Source organism: Hylaeus anthracinus, unplaced genomic scaffold (genome assembly GCF_026225885.1).
Source record: "Hylaeus anthracinus isolate JK02 unplaced genomic scaffold, UHH_iyHylAnth1.0_haploid 11997, whole genome shotgun sequence".
Lineage (NCBI taxonomy): Eukaryota > Metazoa > Arthropoda > Insecta > Hymenoptera > Colletidae > Hylaeus > Hylaeus anthracinus.
In genome coordinates this window covers 6,333,215-6,346,585 of record NW_026534344.1, presented here as the reverse complement: position 1 = coordinate 6,346,585, position 13,371 = coordinate 6,333,215, and the positions used below count along the sequence as shown (strand labels likewise).

Sequence of the window (13,371 nt, the reverse complement as noted above, 5' to 3'; positions counted from 1 at the left end):
CTCTCTCTCTCTCTCTCTCTCTCTCTCTCTCTCTCTCTCTCTCTCTCCGAGGGTTAGGCTCCTTCTTTCGTCGCGTCGTTGCTCCTCTCTTTCTTGCTTGCCCTCTCTCCGTTCCCCCTTCGATCCCTGTGCCTGCCTCTCTCTATCCCGGTCTGTCTCTCCGTATCCCCTCTGCTCCCACCAGCCGTTTTTTCGTCTCTTTGTCCTTACATCCTCCCGCGCCGGGAATCGGCGGCTAGCTCCACGGGACACACGGTCGCCCCGTAAAACGCGAGATTCTTTCGTGGCGTCGCGAAAAGAAAGAACGCACCCCGTGCACGCTTCTCGTCGCCGGTGATCTCGTGCACCGGTGTCGCGTTCGGTGTGTACCTAACCACGCTCCGACCTCGTGGTACCTGCATTCTTTTCTCACCCTGTCCACGGGTAACCACCATGGGAACGAGGACAAAGTGACGTGCCGTTGAAATTGAATTTGTGCTACGCCGTCAGTGATAACCACCAGGATCGGGGAGTTTCTCCGCTTCTCCATTGGGACGCAAGTGTAGGTGAGCAACCGGGATCGCTTGATAACGTTTGCCTCGTCTTTTGTGAGAACGAATCGTGTCTGGCTTTGTACGTTCTTTCTCTCTCCGTTCCTCTTCCCGGCCCTTCTGCCCTTTCGCTCGTTCCTCTGTCTCGCTCTTTTCGGTCATCGTTCTTTCCCGGAGAACCTTGACGGAGCAGCCTGCGTCGAAGAGATCTTTTCGGCTCCTTCGAAAGTCCCCCGTCTTTTATGCGCTCGGGGGACACGGGCCTCGATGTTCCGCGTTGGTTCAAGATCTTTCGTTCAGGTTTCCAGATTTTCGGGCCTCGGGACGATCCTAGCACGTGGACGAAATTGTAGTTACTCTCGAATCCTTGCAAATCCAACGTTCTTGCGATTTCGCCGCATTCCTTGCACGCCGCTTGATATCAGCAGACAAATCGAAGCACGTTGATTGTAAAGGTATTTGCTCGATTTCTCGGGACTTTACTTGATTTGGCTTGAGTTTCGGTTATATTCCACGAAAAGCCACCATCAGCTTGCAAGGGAACGAGTAAATTTCCTCTTGTGGCCCAAGTACTCAAAGTTCTGCTCCATTTCTCGACCCTTTAGTTATCAATTTCTCGATGTTTCGGTTATTTTTAACAAAAAATGCCCTTTGTTATCAAGTTGCTAGAAACCGAGTAAGTTTCCTCTTGCGGTCTAGCTGTTCAAAATTCAGTTTCTAGTAACTATCGATTATCGTTAACAGATATTTGGCACCGAACGCGGCGCGGTTCTGTTCCCATGATTAATGGTTTCCCCATATTGGTTTCGAAACCGTTACGTTTTCCATCGATTGGTGGAAATGTCGCAAAATATTGCGTGCTGTGGCGTAGGCTACTTTCGATATTACAGTCACGTAACCATTGCCAGCGGTCGTGTACTCTATAAATGTTATTACCATCGTTATTCGACTGTTGCGTCATTTTTGTAATGCATTGTGTTTCGCGCCAAAAATCAACTCTTCGGTATAATTATACGATTCAAATAAATTCCTTCGTTTTATTCTCAGCTGGAATTTCATATTTGTTAACCAGAAACACGTTTCTCCTCGTATTTGCTATACTCACGTATGCACCGAGTTTATTGACACTTAATCTGGTATTTTTACACAGCTCTCTTAAACCGGTGATATCGCTCGTATCATGACTCTTGTATTGCCCAGTAACGCTGATAAACTGCGATTGCAATATTTCAAAGCAATTCGAGTTCAGTGTTGCGTAGTAGTTATCCGTGGCTTTATTTTAAACGAAAACGTTTATCGCGGTTCTACAAATCTGATAGTATGATAATCTTTTAATGCGTGTTGCTGAAAACAATTGTAGAAACTTACAAAATTATAGGAAAATTGTATATCAAGTTGAAACTAATAATCGAGCCCAAAGAAAAATCAATTTAACCAAATAGAAACGTGGCTTTTTGAACTGTCGTAAAATAACAATACTGCAGGAAAACTAAAAATCAAACCTGTGTCAAGCAGGGGAACAAGAATAGTTTAAACTAAAATATCCCGCAGGAACTACGCTCTTCCAAATTATACGCGTGGAATACTATAATGGTCCCGTGCCCAACACGTTACTGCATGAGGGGATGGTATAAGACGAACACAGAGACATCTATGACATAACGCACGTGTGTAGTATTTCCCTCATAAAGGTATTCGAAGAACGTTAACGTTAATTTACCCCTGACGAGTGTCCATCCCATTTTATAATCGAAACGAATAAATAAATAAATTCCACTGTATTGATACAATAAAATATGTACTTTCCTACCATATCATCCTTTTCCCATCAATATCAAGCAAAATAAAACACCTCCAAGCGAAATGTAAAAGTCAGCTCCGCACAGTTCTAAAAGCGCTCTTACGTACCGTGTTGATTTATCCTCGCGTGGCGTAACTGGCGTCGGTAGACGGTACATTGTAAGAGCATATAAACGATTAATAGGGCACGGACAAGGACAAGATGTCTAATGGTAGCCAGCAGCAACTGCAGCGATCGGCTTACGTGGAAGCACACGCGGTGGCTCACGCCGCTGTGCAGCAACACATGGCACAACAAGCTGCACAAGCGAGGCTCGCCGGACCTGGTCCACCTGCGACACCTCAAGCTCCTAATCCCACGTTTACTTTGCCCGACGATGGCCTCGGCTACGACGACGGTGTCCGCGTGCTTCGCTCAATTGGAACGTGGTGGGTGTAATTTAACGTTTGCTGGTCGATTCGGCAAGTTGACTATGATAGAAACGGCAGTAACATCGACTAAACTTTTAAACAGGTCCCCGGATTATTCCGCGGCGATGCGTCCCGGTGGTGTAATGCCCCCATTTCCCGGTGCGATGGATCAGCAATTTGGTAGCAGAGCACCGACGGTAAATCAACCGTTGAGAACGACGAACAATGTACCCTCTCGACCAGGATTTGCGTCTAAAGCTACCAATACGGGTGAACCCGCGACAAAGGCGTTCGCTTGCACCGTCTGCGGTAAAGGCCTTGCCCGTAAGGACAAACTCGTTATTCACATGCGTATCCATACCGGGGAGAAACCATATTCCTGCGAGGTCTGCGGTAAGCGCTCCGAGAGTTTCGTTAATTGTCCGTATCGCGGCCGAAATTTGCTTGTTTAGGTTTAATTAATTTTACGACGGCTGTTGTTTGTAGGAAAAGCGTTTGCGCGCAGAGATAAGCTAGTTATTCACATGAACAAACTTAGACATAGACCAGGAGTAGCTCCGCTGTCTACACCCACTGCTCCGAATTCAGATCAACAGCAGCAACAAGCACAACAGCAGCAACAGCAAGCTCAGCAGCAGCAGCAACAGCAGCAGCAGCAGCAGCAGCAGCAAGCTCAGCAACAACAACAGCAACAATCTCGACAAGATACTATACACAAATTGAAAGAGGAGCCGGTTAGTTGGGCGTGCGAATTGTGCGGTCGAGCATTGGCTACGAGAGAGGAGTGGATGCAACATGCTCGGTAATTTTTATTCGCGTGCGATGATTAGTTGTAATGGTAACGATTACTTTGAACTGTACAGATCTGTTTGTTGCAGATCACATTTGGAAGCGTCCGCTCCACCGCAGCACGCAGCTCCTTATTTCCCAGGATCAACGGCGCCACCGCAACCGTACGCCTCCGAGAGGCATTTCTGTCTGATGTGCCGTACAGATTTCACGGACAAGGCTGAATTTATGTTCCATGTGCGCTCCCATTTCGAACCTCACGTGCAGCAAACTCCGCCCCAACATTCGAGTGGTAAACAAGCCGGGGATCCTGCAACGGCTGAACTCATTGCACGCGGGCTGGTCGATCCGTCAGGATTATGCAGCTAGAATTATCCTTCCTGTCAATATGTACCATCGATTCGTGTCTTACCATAGTACAAGTTCTCCACTCCATTTTGACCAGGACTTTTGCATAGGATTGTCATGCATATTGTGATTGTAATGAATATGTACTGATTTATTGATAAGCGATGCACAGTAGTACATTCGTGTAGAAAAATATCGATGCAGGAGCAGTCGTTTATTTCGCCGTACAGAGGAATATTCGTTGCAGCTTTCAGACATCGTCGATGTATCATTTTCGGCGCCGATTCGATACTTGGATCGGCTGTTGAGGAATCGATAGACACAATGTGCTCGCACCGCCTTTAGAAACGGACAGAGAACAATATTTTTCGCGTTACGCAACATATCAGCAAAATGGGAATCTCGAACAATCGTAGAGGTACTACTGTGTATCCCGTATGTATGTATATGAATTAAGGCATACGTTACTCGTAAAATATTTAAATATGGACGCGATACTGACTTAAGGTAAGAGATTCCACTATTGCGTCGGTATTTAAATGTGACTACTTAATAGTATACGTTCCTACATAGCTAGCTTTCCGCCATCTTTAACCATTAGCAGTATCCGCTATTCGATGTACAAGTTTGTTCTCAATGCTATTGTATTTTTTTACACTTATATTTTTGTATACGTACGTTCCATGGTCTAGAGAATTCACCGTTTCGAAGCAATAGTTTCTAAAATTGATAAGCACCGTGAAACATCGGAACGCGTTACGCAAAACTAGCTGATAAAAACCCTATTTGGATAAGAAGTTCGTTTAAAATAGAAGTATACGAATATTTTCTATCGTTAAAACCATTTATTGGATGATTATACAGCTGCATATAAAGCATCTTAAAGTTAAGGGTCTATTTCGATCATGTGATTCTTTTCCTTTATTTCTTCTCTTCTTTTTCTAAGTTAAGCTCGATGATTCTTCAGAGGCAACGTATTATCAGCCGCATTCTCAATTTATGGTACCAAACGTGTAGTTTTTGCTGTGGTGTAGCGTAAGTGTTGACAATATTACCGACCCAAGCATCCCAGATGTTTATGTTAATCTATTTTAGAGCGAGTAGTTCCTTTTTAAAATTGACGTTTTCCTTACAGTACGCTGGAAATCTCGTTTACTGTTACGAGCATCCCTGGTACGTAAAGTATCGCTACGCACTTAAAACCAGGGAACGGTAAGACTCGATTTGTACTGCATATACGACAGAAGTTCATCTTGTCGTAAGTAGTAAAAAATAAACTATCAAGATATAATCTGTGTACTTACAGACGTAAGTGCACAACATTCTTTATCGTTTTTCAGAATTTTTTTCTCCTATTGTCGTACAGTCGATAGGAGATACCGATACGAATCGAATTACAACAGTAACGAATCACGTATATTTCGATTGAACGTTAATCAAACTTTAGGAGACAATAATAATCGTACGTTTATTTTATTCTTCTAACGTAACGATTACGTTATACTGATTATCGAGTCCTTACTTCGTCGAATGTTCCGCGAGCGACACTGCATTGTGAACAAACTGTCTCTTCCAGTATCTTCGTAGAATTCGCTTTTACGGCTCTTACAACTTTTCTTCTTTAGACTAGAATTATAGATAGTCAGCGCGAGATCGTGTCGCAAAAACTGCCGTGCCTCCTGCCTCACGTACCACCCACTTCCGGCTTCTGTTTGATCCAAACTATTTCCGGGACAACTGTGCCTAAAAGGGTATACTTCAAAAGCTAAGCCTACCGTTAGGTATATATTTTGTATAATTATAACTAGTGCAATATAGAATTAATCGACAATAGTTGCGATTGTTACGAGAGGGGGGAAAAAGATATGAAGCAAAAAGAAAGGAAATAAAAAGAGAGAAGTCTGCGCGGGTAATCTTGAGAGAGAAAATGTTTGGGCGCTTGCGCGGCTAGGATGCGTAAGAGTAGTATCGTTCGTAGCGACCTAAGTAATCGGATGTTAAGAAAAAGAAAGAAAAAAAAAAATAGAAAAGGAAAAGATAAAAAATGCCGGCCTTTCCTATACAGTTACGAAAAATCGTTTTTACGTAAGTAGTTGTACTTAGAATAACGAAATGCTGAACGAAGACTTACGCCTCGAGGTCTACTCTAAACAGTGATCACTTGTTTTCTTCGTCACGGGTAATTTGACATGCAGTGCTATCGATAACAAACCAATTCCTTGAGAAAGAATAATTTAAAATCGTGGAATACAATTGTTTCTTCGTGGAGTTTTATTTTTTAGAAAATCGAGTGGAAAAGTTGATAGGTTGCATCTAATTTGTTGCTCCGATCGCTTCTGTTTGGAAAAATTGCTGATGGTATACTTGGAAAATATACAACTAGTGTTTTTACCTAGGATTATTTACCAGTCCAATAATTTCCGATTTTTATTGTTCTACGAATCTGTATTAGTTTTGCGTCACTCGTACATGTATATTGATGGTGATGCTATCGTATTCATTAGTATTGATAACATTGCTAATTTAGTAGAGTAAATGGGCAGCAAGTTATATTTTATTCATTATTTACAGTCCAAACAAAAATCTTTTAAGCCTTAACGATGGCTACCTTTTGAGTTTTCTGCCACACACATACACAATATATATATTAAATTATATATTATACATATATAATTTTAATATATGTATTCGTTATTTGTAAGAATTTTAACAACTATTTTTTAATGAATTCTAAATACAAATAAATGATTTTACAAAGCAGTTCAATAACTATTCATCTTCTTCATCAAAGAAGAAATTAGATGAAATTTTAGTTTTCTGCGTATTTTAAGAAATTATAGTCAAATAGATTTTTGTCATTCTAGATTTTTCGTCTTATTTTGGACAGAATCGTCTTCTCAAAGAATGCCTATTTGAAAATGAACGCCCTATATGTTGGCCAAAGTGTAATTACGTACTTTCACAATTTATGAAACCCCATTTTCTTAAGAATGAAATTTCACATAAACTAATTACATTTCACACTTTCCTCTTGTTTCTTCGCGAGGAATTCCATTCTTTCCGGTTATGTCAGATTACGCATTCTCCATACATACAGAAGATATTCACTTTCTAATGTTCGGTTGTCGTGACCGATAAAGAATCAACGGTATTTAATTGCCGAGATGTAATTAAATACTATCAAACACGGAGGTGCAATTAAAATTACTCGCATGCCAAGCTAAATCACTTTTTCGCGAAGACCGAGCATCAGAAACTAACAACTGCGATTGGCCTTCGAGGATTTGGTATGGTCTACGATCTGAATTTTCTTTCTCTTTTTGAAAGGAATTTTGTACGAAACGCGACATCGTGAAATGGGGAAACGTAATGATTTATGTCGTAGTACTTTGTACGATCGAGGGTCGAATACTACATGTATTTAATAGACGTATAGTGCCTTTTCTCCGGGATTTATCTGACTTCGCTTTGATCGTATGAAATTGAACGTGTCGGGGAGGCACATTGGCATAGAAATTGTTTCACTACGATAAGTTAGATTATAGGCAGGATGAGATTTGTTTGTCTCGTATTTTTCCTTTTTTTTTCTTTTTATGTCGTTTTTGTTGTGAGGAGTGAATGGTAGACGCCCACTGCCTCTAATAGCAGCTGTTTTAGACTACTTTTATACTGTTGATGTCACGTGCAGCTACTCAGAGTCGGTATATTACTGCCATAACCATGAAACGAAATGTATACCCATATACCTTTATAAATAAAACACGACTGAAAAAGTAAAATGTTCTCTACATCTTTGAACCTCTATACGATTAATCGCTCACAAAGAAATAAAAAAAATTGGAAACGTGTTTGACAGCTTTTTATCTTGAACTGTAACCTATAGCTTTAGAAATGAATTCTATTAACATTAGGTTCACGAAGCACGGTCATTTTTACCCATTCTTCACTTATTAAAGCATTACTTCAGTAATAGAAATCTGGTAAGAAATCTTCGTAAACTTAGGGTCAATTCAGAATTGCCTACAAATCAAAGGTCATAGCCAGACAAGAAAGGACAATTCGTCCCGGCGTAAATGATTTTCATCTTTATTAACATCCTGTAAGTATCAATTGTAATTTACGAATGACAATCAGAAATGTTCGCTGAGACATTATGTTCTATAGGGTAGAAAGGGTTAAAGTAATCATTTATAATATTCCTCCTAGTACGGCGAGGGTTAAAGTTGAAAAATTGCATTTCGACCAAGAAATTATTGTTCACTGTCCATGGTCGTCATACTTATTCCCAGGAGACAAGGAAGATTGTCTGTGAAGATGTGAGACAGGGATCGTGCATAACGCGGATCAGGGACAACGGCTCGAGAAATATGCAGCCGGTGCAACCGTGTTGCATCCGGTGGCGGGCTGCACCCGTTTGGCCATAAATTAAATCCGCGATCGACTTTCTTAAACGACACCAACGCTGACACGAAACGTTACGGTATGCATTTCTTTCGGCCCACCTCTAAGGTTATCGAGTTCCTGCTCCGATACGGCCGGATTGCCTTGCCACGCCCGTGCTACGGCTACCGGTAAACGGATGCCAGGTCGAACTGTATTTTTCCCTTCGTTCGGCCGCACCGGTATTATGTCGCAAGCCTGGCTAATGAGATAATCGTCCCTTTGTCCGACGTTTCCCTTCCGTTTCGGCGCGAAGGCGTCCGAAGGAAACGAGCAACTCGTCTCCGATGACACAATGGGACCCGAATGGCGTTACCAACCACACTCTTCAACCTCTTCGGGTTTTATACATTCTAGTCTAGGAGGATTTTCAGATTACTTCCTAATACCAAATAACTAATTTTCTGAAATAATAAACGTCACGAATAATTAGGGTTTATTAAGTTTTACAGTAGGATAGTACTTTTCGCAAACTGGTACCCTCTTTCTGAGAATCAGAGACGTGGGTATCTTACTTGCTTTGGGTGACAAAATCTTGATAAATGGATAAATCTGCCTGCTTCATTTTTAGGAGGAACCGTCATTTGTAGTGTTCTTAGTTTTTGCTGTTAAAGTTCTTATATTGAATTTTTAATCTTCTTGAACAATTAATCGAATGGAAAGGTCTCTTCTTACACTTAGTCTCCATTTGACAAGTAAAATTCACTGATAATGAGTTTACATTGAATTCAAGAAATTTACATATAATTGGTAACTGTATTAAGAGATGTATACATCTTAATATTATTTTACAGCAAATTCATAAATGGTATAAAAATGATTTCAAACGTGCGCAAGAATACTATTTTAATCATTTCTTGTGCGGTTCATTTACATTGAACTATGAACTCTACATTATAGGGCAGTAACTTAGATGAATACAATTGCTTAAATGGCTGTGCGCGTTTAAAAATTACGCCATTTACGCGAACGGTGTTTAATCATAGGATACTACCGCATTCTAGGTTAAAAAATCGTGTATCTTCCCTCGTGAGTCGTGGGATTCTCATGGGTTTGTTGCAATACTGCGGAGAACGCCAAAGGTTTCTCGTTGAAAGTAACATGACCCCGAAGTGCGCGGGATAGTGCTCGCATTTGGAAAGGAAATTGCTATGCAAAGCGCAGGGCGTCGACCAAGCAATGCGACCAAGAAAATCTGATCGATCGACGTTTAGAAAATGCCATACAATTTCCTTCCACCATTTGCAATCATACTATGACACGTTAAGTGCTGTGTCTGTAGATTTTGTTCATCGCCACGTTCCTTTTGTTGAATTCACAAAATTACAAGAATTACATATTGGATAAAATACATTCAATTTCACTTAATTCTGATCTTTTTAACAAAATTAGTATTTCCAAGTTGTTTATCTTAAAACCATGTATTTGAAATCGATCAGACTTTGATAATTTAGTATTGTTACTTTTTTTTTTTATTATTTTTGTCTTTTAATTTAAACTAAACATTAATAAAATAATATCACAAAATTTATAAAATATTTACAAAGTTGGATGGTGTTATTTAAAGTAAAATCATGATAGGGGAAATTGTTTTTTAATTATTAGATTCTATACCATTGGACAATGTTCATATTTATTACGGTTTTGCTTTAAATAATATCGTTCGATTTTGTAAATTTATAACAAATTGTTGAATGTAATGACTGCTTTCTAGTATGTTTATAAAATATAACGCAACAAATTTTTTCAATGAATAGTACAATGAAGATAAATATAATCTGTCTACAGATAATAATTCAAAATTTGAGAATTTTCTTGCAAATCCTCACAGATCTGTAAATAACATAAAATTAAAAATTCTCTCATTAAGGCCATGTTTTGATCCAACATTATCTGAACAATGTTGCTAATTTAATAAAATTCTTACATGAGGAAAAATTAAAAATCAAAAATGTAATTTTATATAGAGATGTAAATAAGTAAATAGAATAACTTTCCACTGGCTTTAATGTATTATAACGCGAGCATTTGCGTGATTTGATAAACGTAATTAGCGAAAGTATAAATGAATAAAGGAATTGTTTTCAATTAGCAAGTGAAATGAATTAATTAACTCGCTACATTTCCTTAGGAATTTATGCAAAACTCTCGCAGTCTTTTACAGGAAGCTTAACATGTTTCATGATTAAGCCTTGTACTAAGATCATGGACAAGGCTCCGGTTACCCACAATCTCTTAATTATGAATGCATGGTCGCGTATTTAATTCAATGTTCGATTACCGTTTTACCATTTACCGACTACCGGACACATTTTACCGTTATTTCTTAACGAGTTATGATATTTTTAAATTGAATAGACTTTAGATGAGCTGAAACTAAATAGCTAAATTAACAATTATCATTGTATGTTATTATTACTCCACACTTACAAAACTTGTACAGTTAGGCTAAAGAAAGCCCTCAGGGGCTATAGTATGCGAATATGCAGCTACAGTACGGGTTTAGAGATACCCGAGCTATGTATAAAGGGCCTAGGAGGTCCCTACAGATATGAAAGTTAAGAGATACTCCAAACAGTATTAAAACAATGTAGGAGTCATGTAAGACGAAGTTATGGTAAGAAGAATGGAAATAAGATTAAGAAGCATATTGTAGTGTAATAACTAACTATAATAAGAATCAACTTGGAATTACTTTTTCTGCTTCATACTGTCTAGACACTTCAGTATTAAACTTAGGGGCGTTTCAAGATCTTCAATTCTCCTAATTACATATAATTTTGGCAAGTCTGAATTTATTTACAGACCAATTTGGTTCGAAATAAACTAAAATTCAAACTGATTTTGACCCACGTCTATGATTAGTTACCACGTGCTGTGATTTTGTTATATTATTTAGAGAGTGTGTCAATTTATATTAAAAATTGTAGTGATTATTTCTATGTCATCCTTAAAGAGAATATTTTTGTTATTCTTAAAAAAGATTAGTCTCCAAATCTAGAATGAGCCTTGAACACAATTTTATATTCATTTTTATATTACACGTTTGCACCCTCGTAAAATGCAGAATAAATAAAAAATGAATAAATACTTGCAATACGTCCAATCTCATCACTAGTCATCGCTCGGAGTTGAGCAATATTTCCTCAATCTGGATGGACGGAGGTGTCTCGAGTCGATACATTCTACAACCCAACCACGTCATCCTGAATCCTTCTCACAACAACTGTCTTCCACCCATACTTTATTTCCCCAATCATCGATTTACGCCTCGCTAAAAGAGACTTAACTCTTGCTGAACGTGTAGGAGTAGCCATCGGGTGTCCTGTTGAAGCTCAGTTTTCCGGGTGGATAAAATCTGCGCGGGGGTGGCGTTGTGATTGCGTTGTATTGCGGCTGTGGCCTGGAGAGGGGTTGATACTGAGGTCGAGGGTTGCTGTTGTACGAAGGATATGGTTGAGGCTCGGGTGGTGGCTGAGGCCTGTACTGATACTGTGGCTGATTCTGGGGCTCGGGTTGATAAATGGAGTAAGGCTGTGACGGTGGTCGTGGTTGTGGTGGTAGTCGTGGTTGTGGCTGCGGTTGTGGCTCGTACACTGGTTGAGGTGGTCGTTGATACTGTTGTTGAGGGGGCGGATTGTATCTGGGCGGCTGATAGTCCGGTGGATTGTACTCTGGCAGTGGCACGTACTCTGGCTGAGGTGCAACTTGTGGGGGTGGAACGGGAATACCGTCCCCAGAAGCCTACAGGGTTAAATTAAATGGGGACGAAGAGTCAAACTATGGTTGATTTTGATTGTAAGATTCAATTAATTATAAGAATTGCCAATATAACAAATGAAGAAGAAAACTTTGTAGCCTCAGATCAAGTATTACTGTATTTTGAAGGTTTCTACTTTTAGATTTAAAACATCTTTTCAGAAATGTAAATGTTGATTTGTAACTGCATAGTATTTAAATAAAAAATAGTACGTGTATGTGGTATTACGTAAAGCGCAATCACAATAAGAGGAAAAATATGAAATGAGGATTAATGTAATACTGATCATTTTAATGATGTATTTTGGAATAAAAGAACTTTTTTTTTAATTAGACTGGTGTTATAGTACCGAGAAGGTTATATTTGAAAAAAAAAAACATTTTTATTTTGTCACGTTCTGACATACCTGGAAACCATCTTTGCCAGCTGTATACGACACTGTACGCCTTTGGCCCGTGGGGTCTACGTAGGAGTAAGACCCACGACGATTTCCGTAGACGTCGCTTTCCTCTTTGAACTCGACGCCATCTTCTTGCGAATAAGCGGCGCCGAAAGTTCCATCGCCAGCAAGATATCTAGCATCGCTCAAAATTGCTGCTTGCTGGGGCGATTGGTATTGGCCATTTGTCGATCGACACGAAACCAGTGCTATCGTGCATATCAGAAACGCCTGAAAATGTTGGAATACAAGCTTTCGAAAACTCCTGTGAATCATTCGTATTATTTCTACGACGTTTGATAACAATGTTCTTTCCATATAGGGACTTTAGAATTTCGTTTTGTAATAAAATTGAAATGGTATGGAATTTTCAAATAATTAAACGCGAAAAATGATATTTAAGCTGAAGATCACTACTTCCAGTCACAGTCCTTTCCTTAAAAAGGATGATTACACTTTCGTATATATTAAACAAGTAAATTCAGTTGTAAAATTCGTAAGCTTCGACGATGATAAATTATTGTTGATTTGAGACTGCAAATTCTTGCCTATGAATATTCAAATTAATAATTACGTCGATAAATTACAAAATAGAAACACAGTGAAATGTATAATAAATAATGATTGTTAAGTAGATAGTGCAATTTATGCACATATATGAATACAGAAGTGTTCTACAGTTCGTAGTACAGATAAAACGAGAAAGTAATCCATCATCGGATATAGCAACGCATTGTGATGTGTTTCGAGTAAAATTGAAAGAGAGTACTTACGATTATGGCACTCATAATAGAGAAATGACGACAACGGCCCGACGAGAAGTACAACAGTGCTCGAAGGATCGACGAGAGGGG

At 39.3% G+C, this 13,371-nt stretch overlaps 2 protein-coding genes across 2 annotated transcripts in view; one reads left to right on the top strand and one right to left on the bottom strand.

The window, feature by feature from the left end:
• The window catches only part of LOC128889825 (zinc finger protein 467-like), an 11,516-nt gene extending 6,471 nt beyond the window's left edge, over positions 1 to 5,045 (top strand). The window contains exons 3-6 of the mRNA XM_054147828.1: positions 2,515 to 2,759; positions 2,845 to 3,134; positions 3,228 to 3,543; positions 3,620 to 5,045. Coding sequence (XP_054003803.1) covers positions 2,515 to 2,759; positions 2,845 to 3,134; positions 3,228 to 3,543; positions 3,620 to 3,899 — 1,131 coding nt within the window. The 3' untranslated portion in view covers positions 3,900 to 5,045. The remainder of the gene's footprint in view (positions 1 to 2,514; positions 2,760 to 2,844; positions 3,135 to 3,227; positions 3,544 to 3,619) is intronic.
• Positions 5,046 to 8,608: 3,563 nt separating this feature from the next.
• On the bottom strand, positions 8,609 to 13,331 carry LOC128889827 (protein TsetseEP-like). Its single transcript, XM_054147830.1, has 3 exons — positions 13,291 to 13,331; positions 12,485 to 12,748; positions 8,609 to 12,062 (listed from the first exon to the last, which is right to left on the bottom strand). The coding sequence occupies exons 1-3, from the start codon at positions 13,303 to 13,305 to the stop codon at positions 11,604 to 11,606; spliced, it is 738 nt and encodes a 245-aa protein (XP_054003805.1). The 5' UTR covers positions 13,306 to 13,331; the 3' UTR covers positions 8,609 to 11,603.
• Positions 13,332 to 13,371: the final 40 nt, after the last annotated feature.